This window comes from Macrosteles quadrilineatus, unplaced genomic scaffold (genome assembly GCF_028750875.1).
Source record: "Macrosteles quadrilineatus isolate MER2022 unplaced genomic scaffold, UCM_ALF_1.0 Scaffold_5__1_contigs__length_97177068, whole genome shotgun sequence".
In the NCBI taxonomy this organism is placed as follows: domain Eukaryota; kingdom Metazoa; phylum Arthropoda; class Insecta; order Hemiptera; family Cicadellidae; genus Macrosteles; species Macrosteles quadrilineatus.
Genome location: NW_026542598.1, coordinates 27,885,128 through 27,898,998, shown reverse-complemented (window position 1 = coordinate 27,898,998; position 13,871 = coordinate 27,885,128). Strand labels below are relative to the sequence as shown.

General features: G+C 35.8%; 1 protein-coding gene across 2 annotated transcripts in view; it reads left to right on the top strand.

Annotated features, from left to right (window-relative positions):
• LOC128994077 (laminin subunit gamma-1-like) overlaps positions 1 to 13,871 on the top strand; it is a 211,878-nt gene that overhangs the window by 174,482 nt on the left and 23,525 nt on the right. For both annotated transcript variants that reach the window (XM_054418314.1, XM_054418313.1), the window contains one exon: positions 12,679 to 12,864. In XM_054418314.1, coding sequence (XP_054274289.1) covers positions 12,679 to 12,864 — 186 coding nt within the window. The remainder of the gene's footprint in view (positions 1 to 12,678; positions 12,865 to 13,871) is intronic.

The following is a 13,871-nucleotide window of genomic DNA, read 5'->3' as shown; positions in this document are numbered from 1 at the left end:
CCTAAATCTAATCGTCTTAAACAGTTTCCACACTCCAGACTGCTCACCCTTTACTACTTCCTTCACCACTTCCTACGTCACGGACCTCAAGCTAGTGTCGTCATTTGATTATATTTATGATCCATACCACCTTTTATGTTTTAAGGTCTGTGGAATAATGCTATCAGCTATTTATTTATCTACTGCATTCAAAAGTCAACAGCTGATCATCAGCTTTGTTTGTGTCTTCGTTTATGTGTCAAATATTGCTTCCATAAGGATTACATTGAAACTTTGAGACCCAGTGGGGCGGATTCCTGAGAGACTTTGTTAACGCCATATAGATGTTGGCACTCACCGATATGGTCTTTATCACCATGCAAAATTTGAAAACGATTGATTCAGCCGTCTAGGAGGAGTTTGCGTATTACGAAATGCATAAAAGTCGAGGTATAAGAGCTTCGCTCGCTTCGCTCGCTCCGCTCAATCAACAGTATACATCTAACAGAACTGTCGTGTTGTACAGGTTTTAATTTGCTTTGGAATTATTAAACTAAAGATTTCGTCCATCTGAATAAAAAGTTAACAAATGTCATAAAAAAGTATGGTTTTTACAGTTTATCTTGATTTTTTGTTTAACTTGTAATTTAGAAGCAAGACTTTGAAAATTAGAAAAATTACGAGTACTTATTACTTAATTATCATCATTTATTACCTAGGATATTAGGCTTGGAATACTTTTAGACTGTGATCATTTTTCTCCTTACTTTAAGCTTGGCCTAGGGAGTTGCAACATTATCACTAGGGGACTATAACACCCATTGGGGATTGGTGGGATTCGAACCCGAGACCTCAGGGACCGAAATCATGAGCTCTGTCACTAGACCAGCTCGCTCACGAGCTCTTGTGGTTATAGCAAAATACAAATAGCTCCGCTGTGGTTATAGAAATCATACAAGGTGTTCAGTGAACTCTAAAACCATTCTGTAATTCTTTTAACCAGCGGCTTCCTCTGTTGACCTAATCTACCAGTAGATCTCTTCAGCTAAATGGGTGGGAGGTACAGCCTCAGCAGCCAACTGATCTACTGATAACGAAGCCCGGGGTGCTGATATCACACTGATAATAGCTGACTGCCGCACTAACTTCTTATATCTTTGAGGAGTTCTAGAATCCTAAAAGAAGGTTACTGAGATAAAAATCCAACTGCAAGTAGCTATGCAAAATATATACAGCTTTTGACGTTCTATAGGACTTTGTGGACCATAGATTTCATAGGAAAAAGTTAAACTCTTTTCCATTGAACTAAAATTTTACGACCAACTTGATAATGGAAAATGAGCGTGGATGGAAAATACTTTTTTAAGCCATTCGATGTCCTGTATCTATTCGCCATACTGTACTATTTCTGTTAGATACATAATTCATGAAATGAAAAAAAAAATCAGTACATTCTTCTTTATATGTTAGCTTCCGAATTGTTTCTTTATTGTTCTTTCAATAGAAATGAACTTCTGGAAGAAGTTAGGTACAATAGGTACACATTGAATACAGCTGATTTTTCTACAATATGGCGGAAAATGCAAAATTGTGTTACGCGACTAAATTCCTATCAAATCCCACTGCAATAATCTCTTCTTCATAGGCGAATTCACTACTTACTTATCATTAGTCTAATAGTGTGATTATACATTAAACAACTCGGATGTTTAAGCCTAAACGGCCACGTGGATGCTGGATGTGTCAGCTGCAGATGTGGAGCTTGGCCTAAGGCCTATAATTACCATCGCCGCCAAGCCTTAGGCCTCAGACGCCGACACTACTGTGCTGGCCCTGGCTCGTTAGTGTTATATGATAATCACAGTTAATCATCTGACATGTCCGAAGGTGCATCTATGAGCATAGTTTTGATACGCGTCCATCTGTTATGATACATTAATATAATGGCAACAGTTCTAAAATGTAAGGTTTCCATGGCCACTAACACCACTTCAAACTATGGGGAGAGCGAGCTGGTCTAGTAGAGCGCGGGGCTTCGGTCCCTGAGGTCCAGGGTTCAAATCCTGCCTACAACAATGGCTTTTATATACTGAAGTGCTGTAAAATAATTTCGAGTAAGAGCCTAAAGTCCAAGGACAAAAACACTACAAACCATGTCTTCTGGGTAATATCGCATTCCAGACAGAAAGCATTTGGTAATAGTATTGACTTTTTGATACAAAGGTAGATGTCCCATCTGCAACAGACTTACAGTAGATACTGAAGTAGACATTCCATATGGACTAGATGTCGCAAATCCTTAATACAAAAATTACAAAAATTGTTGAACCATTCAATATAATATATATTTTTTTGCTGACATAGTTGATTGGTCATAACAGTTTCTATAGCTCACAATTAGTCGTTCCATCAGTTTGACTTTGTAAAACAGTTAGTCTATTCGCCAGAAATCAGTAATTCAGACCAGAATAATCTTTTAAGGTCTTACGATCCTGACGATAGTCATCAACTGCGATTGTATTAAAACCAGTACACGGGCGAGTTGAATCAATAGTAAAATATAGAACATGCTTAAATATTATGTTCAATGTCTCAAAGAGTGCCCGACTATAAAAATTACATTCCTCCCTTAGTTTTCATACTATGATGGTTGATGTCACTTGTGCATTAGTTTACAGCTAGTAGTTTCAGTTTGGCTCGATGATAAAATTGGTGTACTCAACATAAATAGGTAATCGACATCAGCTTACCCAAGTCAGTGTATTAAATCAATGAAATTCTAAACTGCCACAGCTTTATGGCAATGGGTTATCTACATATCAATAGTCAAATTTATGTTTCCTGCTGTGACACGGTCGTACACCAGAAGACCTAGTTAGTGCCGTTTACTTGTTCAAATGGCAAGAACTTTATATTAAAAGCATTTTCGTTGAATTTACGTAAAAATTATCTTTCGTACCCCTGCATGGGAATGATTACATTGTCACACCTGTATACAGTACGCAAAATTGCTAATTTACGCTCTAGAGCGGGAATGGATCATGTGTGTCATGAGTGGGAATGGATGGACACCAACCTCAGCCATGGATCACTACGTTTACAACCGGTACCAAATAACATAACCTAAAAAACAAACATAGCCTAAATAACATTTATACAACTGAAAATTTTATTTGAATTATGATAGGCTTATTATGGTGGTATCAAGAATCTAGTGTTTATTACGAGCACAAACATTGCCGCTTTCGAAATGTACGGAGCTTCGTGCGGTCATATACAGTTCTCGAGCGTCAATGGCGTACTTTGCGCTCTTAAAACACAAATAGCTATTCAAGCTCCCTTTACGTTACTACACCACCTAGTACCACAACTGGCGGGCTGGATGCTCTGTAAGGGCGGATTGATAGTTTCATATTTCTCTTCACACGCCTACGCGACACAACGTCCCGCCTTCCAACCTTCCCGTGATTTACAGTCGATGATTACATGTCGTCCTTATAATTATCAGAGGAATTACCACTCCCAGGACACGACAGGACGTTCCCTGTGTCATTTGTTGATTAAACTCATTTCTCGTGTATAGAATATTGGGGCATCTTTGTAAGTTTTTGAATGTTGTTTAAGATTTGAAGTTATGGAATATAACTGATAAATAGAGATTAATATTGCACCACTATGTTTCTACTCAATTGGTGGCACCAAAACCGTTCCAAAATCAGTCTCCCAAAATGCTGATTCGAATACATTTTGTATGGAACTGTTATGATGTAATGGCGTGAGGAATTTATGATTTTCTCTGTCAAGTCTTTGGGCTGAACAACCTATATGGAAGACTAAAAGCTTTTAATTCTCACTGAAAATTTAATTTACATCTCCTACAGTAATATAGAGAATAAATTGTCAATAGTTAATTAAGTTGAAAACAGAACACACAACGCGCCTCTTTCACAAACTCATTGTAACCAACTCTGACGTTACAATGAGATGTGCTTTATGACTTGTCAATTAGTAACCTTGCTCTATGAGATGTGCTCCCTACCTCTAATACTGAGAATAAATATTCTATTTTCAACCGTCGACATGAAAACATACTGATTTTCAGCCTCTTCCTAATAGTTCTTATAGTCCCTACTCTTAATAATTTGTAATAATTATTAAGTATACAGTTTAGATGGTTTAAGCGTCAATATTAAGTGTGCATAAAGTAATTGCTATAAAAGAGATCGTCCTTCTTAAGCTTTCTACAAAAATCTCTACAATTCTACTAAACGCCAATCATAGCTCTCTTAACTACCTAATTTTCTGGAACTCGTTCTCAGAAAAACTGTTTAACAAGGGATCAGTTTGTCGAACTTAAAGATTTAAACGACTTTTATCTGCTTATTAGGTTGTTATGCCTTGTTAACTTGATTCGTAGAAACTGCTAAAAGTAGAACGGACTTAATAATAGGAGCAATCTGTAAAATTACAAGTTACCACAGAGTATTTATTACAATAGTTTTTAGTTTGTGTCCCAGCTTGGTGGAAATTTGATTCTCTTCCGTTGAAAATCCTTGTTTCAAACTGTAATGGAATCGTAGGGATTTTTAGAAATGTTTCCTCGCATGTAGAGCGTACCTTTTGTCAAACTACGTTGCCTTAAAGAATTAATGTTAGCTTTGAACCTCAGGGGCACAGTGTAATCACATATGAAATAAATGGTATCAGCAATCCGATACATACTTTCTCCCATTAGCTTTCCAAATACCATAAAAATGGGTAAATGTTGGGAGTAACTATGTTATTCCTTAGGTGATATCACAAAAACTGCAATAACTGATCAACAGCAATCTTTATATAAATGAGCGTTGTACCAATTTGTCTACAGTTATAATAACTATAACTTACTTTTTTAATCAAAATCGATCGATCTGTTTTGACGATAATTCAGTTTTTCCATTATTCTATGAATTTGTATGGGAAAATCGCTACCTTAAATTACACGTTTGTTCGATCTCAAACTTATATGACATTGAGTAAGATGGTTCCAAAATTTAAAAAAATCACTTACAATACGTGATTTTGGCTGATCGCCGAATGAAATTACTCTAAATGTATCAGGAATTACTGAAATAAACTGAAAATATGTATGAAATTACTCTTTTGGAAATCTGGATAAATTTATGATAAAACAGTTGAAATTGCACATAAAATACATTTTGAAACTGAGACGTTAAATAATTGAACCGAACGTCCATAAGAAAAATAAATTCACTCATGGAAATGAGCGGGAACAAGAATTTATGCATGAGCGCGTGAATACATAAATCGATTACGCTTAAATGACAGCTACAGTTGCATACCGTGATAACGTCACGTCACTCGAACCATGATGGTTATCAGATTCTAGACTGGTTCATATCATCAATTTGTTTAGATTGCATTATGCCACAGCACGATTTACCGACATTCCACGTGTGTAGAGTGACGTCATATGTTTGAATGACGTCATCATCAGTTCGTTAGCAAACTGACATATCGCAGAGTCACGACGGCGCCCGAAATTAATTTTTCTGCTACTTTCGTTCATCAGCTGCTATTGAAACGTGGACTTATGTCGTCTCTCCCACGTTAAGACACATCTTTCAGCTTGGTTTTAAGTATTTTTTTTTAGGAATAAACATGTCATAAAAGGGAGGTAATATAAACTGAGAGCCCTGCTTCCTATTCTACTTCATTATCGTATATTCCTGATACACATTTTAACATCGATGTTTATTCTGATTAGTGGTATAAGCAATTTATCGGGATTAAGATTCAACATGTTTTTCTCCTCAAATGCAACCCACGTGATTGATAATGCACATACGAGGAAAAAATGTATACCTTATTGTAAATTTTGACTGGTTTTTCAACCTATAGCTGATATATTAAGGACTAGAATCTCACCTGAAACTTATTTGAATACATTTCTTGTCATACAACAGATAGTTTACTGTTAATGATTTCTTTTGATGTGCTAATTTATTTACTGAGTAAGTATTCTTCTGCAATAAGTACTCTTTGAGCTTGCAAAACCCCATGTTAAGGCTTATGTTAATTCACAATCAATTCCCATGAACACTAAAGTGTTTATACTGTAAAAAAAATATGCTAAAATGGAAATTCATATCAGCTGATTTGCATGACGTAAGAGAAGCGTGGCTGCCAATATGTGAGGTTATTCGGTCAATAAACAGTAAATCTCTTTACTTGTGAAGTAAAGTTGAGTTTTATTAAAAACAACACCTGGATTTCTTGTGGGTGCTAGGAAACGTTCAGTCCTTTTTAGTAGTTCAAACAACCTGTTAAACCTAGACTTGGAGCGTGACCATGTAAACGATCCCTACAAGAAGATGTGACTGTACGATAAGATCCTAGTGGTATCTATGTGTGTGTGTGCGTGTTTGTGTTTCAGTGTGAGTATGATGGTATTTGTGTGCGTGACTCGTGCAGCGTCTGCAGTGAGAATGGTATTGCCTTGTCTCAGTTACAGGATCTTTAAATATGGGTTAAAGGATTTTTCACGATTTTACGAAATATTTTTTGCCTGTTCAATTACGATTGACAGTTAAATTTATGTCATAAGAAATACTACTTGATTGAGTAGTAAAGGTTTTTACTGGATCCTGTTTGTTAGTTGCTTAAACTTAACCTGATTGGTTGGTATTACTCGTCGTATGTCGTTCTTAACATTTCAATTGATCTCAATTAAAATGTTTAATTAATCTAGTTTATTCTAGCCTACTTTCCTTATTCATATCCAAGTAAAAAACACAAACAATACAACACGAAAAAATTCAAAAATCATCAAAGAAATTGTCGACCAAATAATAAAATGTGCGCGTTTAATCTAATTAACGACATTTCCCATATTATGCACTCAAATCTGACCAATACATTATATTAGAATTAAAATGGTCTGACACATTTTAAGCGGCCCGTTCTAATGGTTTTTATTTAATCTAATGGGATTTTTATTAAAATTTTCACTTACAACATCCTATTTCTATCAGGACGAAATACCTACCAAAAGGTCTTTACAACCAACCATGTGTCAGTAAGCCTAGAGAAAGAATGATACATATGATGCAAAATGCAAATCTTAATCTTCAATACTTACTTTCTCTCATTTCCAAGCGCATTTAACATTTACTTTCATGTACCCAGCAGTACACACAGCCAAGGAATGTCTGGAAATGTTCCATAGATAAGCGCAAAGTCCAGCCACATTCCAGGATCCCTTTCCCCGACCCGTTACCCCCGTTGACATTTGCTGTTCATTATTTGATTGCGTAGTTAAAACGCATGCGCTCTAGACAGCGGCGCTGCGCTATAGCGCTGTACACTCGCGGTATAACGAGCGGTTTAATTGCGTGTTTCATACCTGCCGAGGATAAAACCATGGTTAATATCTGTGCTAAGGTTGTCGGTGCATATAAGACCCAAGCAACTGGACTGTTTGCAATCTAGGGTTTATGTTTTGACTATTAACACAACTAGACATTCCATCCCCACGTTAAATTTTTAGCCAGATTTTTATCAAAAGTATCGTTGATGTGAGCCACCTACAGATTGCGCTGATCTAAATTACTAATTCTTTCGATTACACACTTTTTTACCAAGTCAAACATAGGGAATGACTCATGGTGAGCTATAGCAACTGACCCATCAACCTGGTCAGCAAAAAAAAAATTAGGTATAAAATAGAATTTTAGACACTAGCGCATTCTGTGTTTGCCTCACACAACTACATCCACTTTTAATAAAAAAAATTGATGAAAGCTGGTCCATATAGATGGGATTTCTACTTCAGTATCCAATAGTCAATAGTATAATGTTACGGTGTATATATTAACAGTGAGTTTTAAATGGGGGGGGATTTTACTTTAAACGCGCATCCACTAATTGTAAAAAAAGTATTTAGCAGGTAGAAAACTAAACAGGACAACTGTATCAAAAGCAAGTCAATGAACAAATTTCGGAAAAAAATTAAAAACTATGAAAAACATAGACGAAGGGTTATTTTTTTGTGTAAAGAATACTCCGCCAAAATTGTAAATACAACCAAATCTTGTCATTGTCTACGTCAATGTTATTTTAAATAAAGGAAACTCAAAGAGCTGTCAAAAACGGATATGCTAAGAATTGAACCTTCGCCATTGAATCCAAAATCTGAGCCGATAATATGTATACACTATAGTATAGTATACAGTAAACACTATCACTATAGTATGTATACAGGAACAAGTCTCCTGATCCTACCTGTAAAATCCAGTCCCGAGGTACAGCCTAGGGGATGCCCATGGTTGTAGACAGAGGGCCTGGAGACAGGTTCCATCATACATACTATAATCTAGCAACAAGGTGAACTTGTGACCTTTTATGGATATGCATATCAACACTTTTATCCCACAAGTTACCATTAAACCAAACAGTTTCCACTAATATTACATCTACTTTACATTCCCTCCTCAACACGTATTTCCCTCCTCCAGTTGTTTACTCGTATTTTAAATTTTACTAGTGTAAATAACACTATTATTCTAAAGTACCTTGTTAAATAGAAACATAGAAATAAATAACCGTGTTTAATGTCTTTAACAAATTATTGCAGCTGCAACCACAGACCACTATAGATTGCTACTTGCATCGTGGTCGCACTGCACAATGCACTTGCATTTAACGAATGCTAATATCGAGGTTTGCATACAAAGTGTGACCTTCACAAAGTGCGGTCGCCACAAATAAAAAGTCAGTGTTAGATTTACATGCTTTTCATTTGAATTATCGTATAAAATAAGCAAAAAAATAATCAGTATTTTTCCAACCAGAATTGTCCTATAAGGATGCACCTATTGTACATATCATGGCGAGACCTAGGCCTGGGACCGATGTATGATTTTGTTACTATATTTACTATAATTGTTTAACATATGATTTTGATGATATTCAAACGTGTAAACCTACGTTTATTCGAACGAGATTGTGAACCATCATTATTAGACTTTAGAAACGGGGTTTTGTTGGAAAAAAATTTGGTTTGTCCATTTTTTATCCCTAAAACTTAAAATTGTCCAAATTTTTTAGAAAAATCTATTTAGAGATAATAAAAACAACAATAAGCGTTATGAAGTGTTGTTGTACGCCTAATTACTACAGAGAAAATTTCCAAAAACTGTAATTTTAAATTACCATGCTATTTTATAGAGAAAAATAATATGTTGTAGTTTGATTGTTTTTAAAGGTATTTTGATCAAATTTGGATTTTCTTACTATGTAACTCCAGTCTTTACATAATCCACATTCATATTTAGCTGGAAATGTGTATATAAAATACGCCGCTAACATGAGAGTAGTTTAATAAATGGTTTAGCAAAAATTATTCTCTTACGACCTAATTTAGATGTTGGTTACTCAATTATTATTATCTTTATTATATTAAAAATATGATCGTAAAATGCACGAATAATTAATGAATAATGAATAAAGCATTTGATTTCTATTATAACGTGTACAGTTCATTACGATAATACTAATAAATACCATGACAGCACTTCGTGTTATGTTTGACAATAACGAAAAAAAAATAATTGTAGACCACTTGAGCTGGAAAGACCTCTAAAAAAGTACTGCTGGTACATTTTTAGTACAAACATTTTCCGCCTGAAAGAACTCACAAACAGGTAAAACAAGCAAAAACCAAGCACAATATCCCAGTAATATCATTACAGCCGGTGCAGCAGCAGAACGATCATGTAGCTTGTAATTTCGTAGCAATTTGCAGACCTGTTATCTAACCCGCCCGGCAAACAACTTTAACAGGCGAACGTCCTTTTATAATACACTTAGCAGGTGCGTTACTCTGTCTTTTCGTTTATTTACTTTATATTTAGACTTTAGGTTTGTTGCAAGATGATTTGTAAATTTTTGACGTTGCCTAAAACAGTTCAGAGATATTTCCTGACTCAGATGCCATTTATAGTTTCGTCAATTAATGACTCCTTCAAAAGTTCATCGTTTGTTATAACAAAGACAAGAACTTGGGGCTATTCCATAAACTTAATAAATAAAGACACCTGAAATACAAGAATTTCCATAAGTGTGTATTGCACTAATTGATTGTGGTTCTATATGTCTCCTCTTAAGTTGAATTAAATTATTTTTGTTTACACATAGTTGTATGTTACGACAGAATAGTTTCTGTCGTAACATAAAAGTAAGTATATTCTCTGGTATTGTATGATGTTTTAAAACTTGTATTTAATTTGTCTTATCAGCCATATTCTAGGGATACATTATAAGCTAGAAATAAGTATCTAGAAGTATCTATCTATAGCATAGTAAACAAAACTAACGAAATGTAATGAAATTACTGTATGTATATTGCGTCTGATCGAGATAATTATACAACTTTTAATCTACGATAGAATTCCGCCTGAGTTGAGAACGAATATGAAATACGAAACTAATTTGGTTGAACCGAGAGTTAATTAGATTCAACAAAGAACCAATCTGTTTCAACAGTGATTAGATTGGTTGAATTGAGAAATTATTTAATTGAAAAGATAATTCATTTGGTTATGGAACTAACTTTGTTGCGATACTTTTCTAGTTGATGGGGTAACTTTGAACTGAAGTTTATGAAAGATTTGTTGAGGGTTTGTAGATGTTTGTTTGTGTTATAGTCTGGATGATGGAACCTATCTCCTGGCCGTCTAGTAAACTATTGCCTAGGCCCCAGGTAGATGGAAAGTCAGGAGACTAGTTTCATCATACAGACTATAGTGGTTTGCGACTCATAGTTTGGTGTGAGAGGAACAGGTTCACTCACCGGCGTATCTACAAAAAAGGATTTTGAAATATTCCAAACAGAGTGCTTTTAGCTGCGTGAGACTACTGTTATTAAATACACCACATATAAAACACGTTCCAAAACAACAGCGACCACGATAATCTTGAAATTATTCAAACTGCCCCGTTTATGCAGTAATGCCAATAATCAACATCAACTACCTTTCAGACGTATCGGAATGGCGAAACCTCATAAAAGCAGTCAACTCTGGGTTCTGCTTAAGTTGTTTTTCAAATCCCATCTCTATAACGAGCAGCCTGGCTCAACTGATCCTTGGTTATGGATGTTAACAACAATTGATGCTGGAGGCGGTACCAGGTCTGTAATTACAAAACATGAGAGCATCATTAGACCTTGACTGCGCTCTTCTCTCACTCTCCTTGTGCCTCTCTCTCTAGTCCAGACCGGAGTAAATGAGTTGATAAACGGCTGAATTTGGAGTACCACAAGGTGATGGTCTAGGACCGTTCTTCTTTTCTTTCGTCTTTTTATTAGGTACTTGTAGCACGTGTGTCGTAACGGAGTGAGAACACAGACGAGTGTTTTTAGTTCGTGAAATGTAGCAAAATGTCAGCGACCACCATTGACAATTAAATTTCATTTTCGCTCCTTGTTTCAACGTTCTCAAAGTAAACTATCGGTATTGAAAGACTGTACCACTCTATAGAACAACCGTAAATTCCGACCAGCGTTTTAGATGATACGATTTAAAATGGAATGCAAAGTATGTTTGTCAGTTCATTCTGACACAAAATATTCTGCAAGGTTTAGCCGATAATTTTCCAATGTCTCGATGTACAGTTTGAATAACACCTTAATCAGTCTCTACATATCGATACTTGACAACCTCTATAAATGGTTTGGACAAGTGTGGTTACAATAAATGTGATATCTCCAAACAAAGCTGAGTAAAAAGCTGGAGTTTCAATAACAGAGCTGTTACTGCGGCCTTGTGGAATGGAAATAGCTGCATCGCAGGTGGCTGCCAGTTATGATGGTCATTTTGTCATTCTTGGTCCTTGGAACTGTTTTCTGGAGCCATTACCCGACTGTGATTTCTGTAATTGACAGTTATTTTCTTTGTAGCTCCATGTTTTGTGTTGCTGGGGTATGCTGTCTAAGTTATGCCTGACTAACTGGTTCTCAAATTACATAAATAATTAAATATTCCTAATTGGGAAGATTATTGCTCATTTGCGTTTTTAAGTAAACTGTAATCCTGAAGTAAGCAATATTTCAGATTAAAGAAATCCAACTGAAGATCTATAGTTAATTTAAAATAAACGGTATCAGCATTCTGACGCATACTTTCTCCCATAAGCTTGTCAACAAATACGCTAAGAAAAATCTCATAGTAATGACAGTAGTTATACGATGGTGTGAAATGTTTGTCATTGTTTATCATTCTGCGATAGAACGTAAGTTGAACGGTTGAACATTTAATTACTGAATAAAATACATATGTTGATGACGTACCAAAATGGTAATCATGAATTACGGAGACGAAATGGGTATATATATTTTTTAATGGATACGAAAAGTTTTTTTTTTAATAGTGTTTTGTGTTAAGTAAAGCCTTAGTTCTGTCATAGATAAAACGATAAAATAGTTGGTTAGTCTATGGATCTGTGTTGTTTTTAATTGTTTATAAGAAAACTTCAGCTTTAATGTTAATAGGCTGTCCAACCACGAGTAGCACTATTTGCAAATAATTTAAAACACTTTATGAAAATAACACGGTTCAATTTACTTAATAGTAAATTGCACTTTATTTAACTGCATATTAGGTTCCTTGTATGGGTATTAAAGGCGTTATTTGGTTTCAGCCTGCAACTGTAACGGGTTCTCCAACCGTTGCTACTTCGACAAGGACCTGTACGAGCTCACGGGCCACGGCGGCCACTGCCTGGACTGTTCTGGCAACAGGGATGGCCCTAACTGTGAGAGATGCAGGGACAACTTCTACCAGAGAGAAGATACAGCATGTATCGCCTGCAACTGCAATGAAGTCGGTAAGTTACGATTCCAGCACTGGTTGTCAAGGCACATCAGAGTCTATTTAGAGAAAATGTGGGGTACACTACCCCAGAAAAGGACATAGTACTAAACAGCCTCAGTCCAGTAGGGTTTCAGCTCACTGGACTGGGACATCTCGACGACGAAACCCCCTCTCTTAACTGAACTTTAGGGGACCTATGCCGGATAAATTTAGCTCAAAACGGGTAATTATGCAAACGTGTAAAATACTGTACAAATAAATATATTATTATTGCGTAGAATCACTATAACAAATCTCTCATTTGGGATGATCAAATAAACCTTGTTATCAACGTTATAAAAGTTGACTTCTTATTAAGGTTTGCAATAACATATAATTAGGGGCCGGATGAAACAAAGGGTATTAGAAAATGATATTTATTATCGAGGGTCTTATTATTGAGGTCCCACTTTATGAGTTAAAAACACAGTTGCAAGTATCAATGCTTAATTTTGCGATGTTTCTAAAAACTGTTCAGTAAGAAGAAGCAAGTCGGATATAAGTATTGTAAGAAAGGGGATTAACCCCGTACCCACGGTGCTCATCTACGCAGACTTTCTGTTCACATTACACTTAGTCGGCCAGAGGTGTGAACAGAGTTGAACAGCTACCTTAGCTACTCAGGGTTGAGTAGATCTTGACTAAGCTAAGCGAGTGAAACCTTTAGGAAACTTAAATTTAAAGTGAGGCATGGGACTCGCAGTATATAAGAAGTCATTAGTATAAGTCGGTAAGTGAAGATCCCAGCCACAGATGAGTAGTGAAGTCCGTCCATGTGATACATCAAACTGTACAATAAAATTATGCTAAGTGATCGTTCACTTAAACAAACTGTTCCGTAGAAAAAGCTGTCTGTTTCTTTCAATAAACCTATTCTTTCGGAACCCATTTACTTTGGCATCATGTCCTTTGTAGACGTCCATGTCTACAAAGGACATGATGCCAAAGTAAATGGGTTCCGCTTACACTCTTGAATGTCTC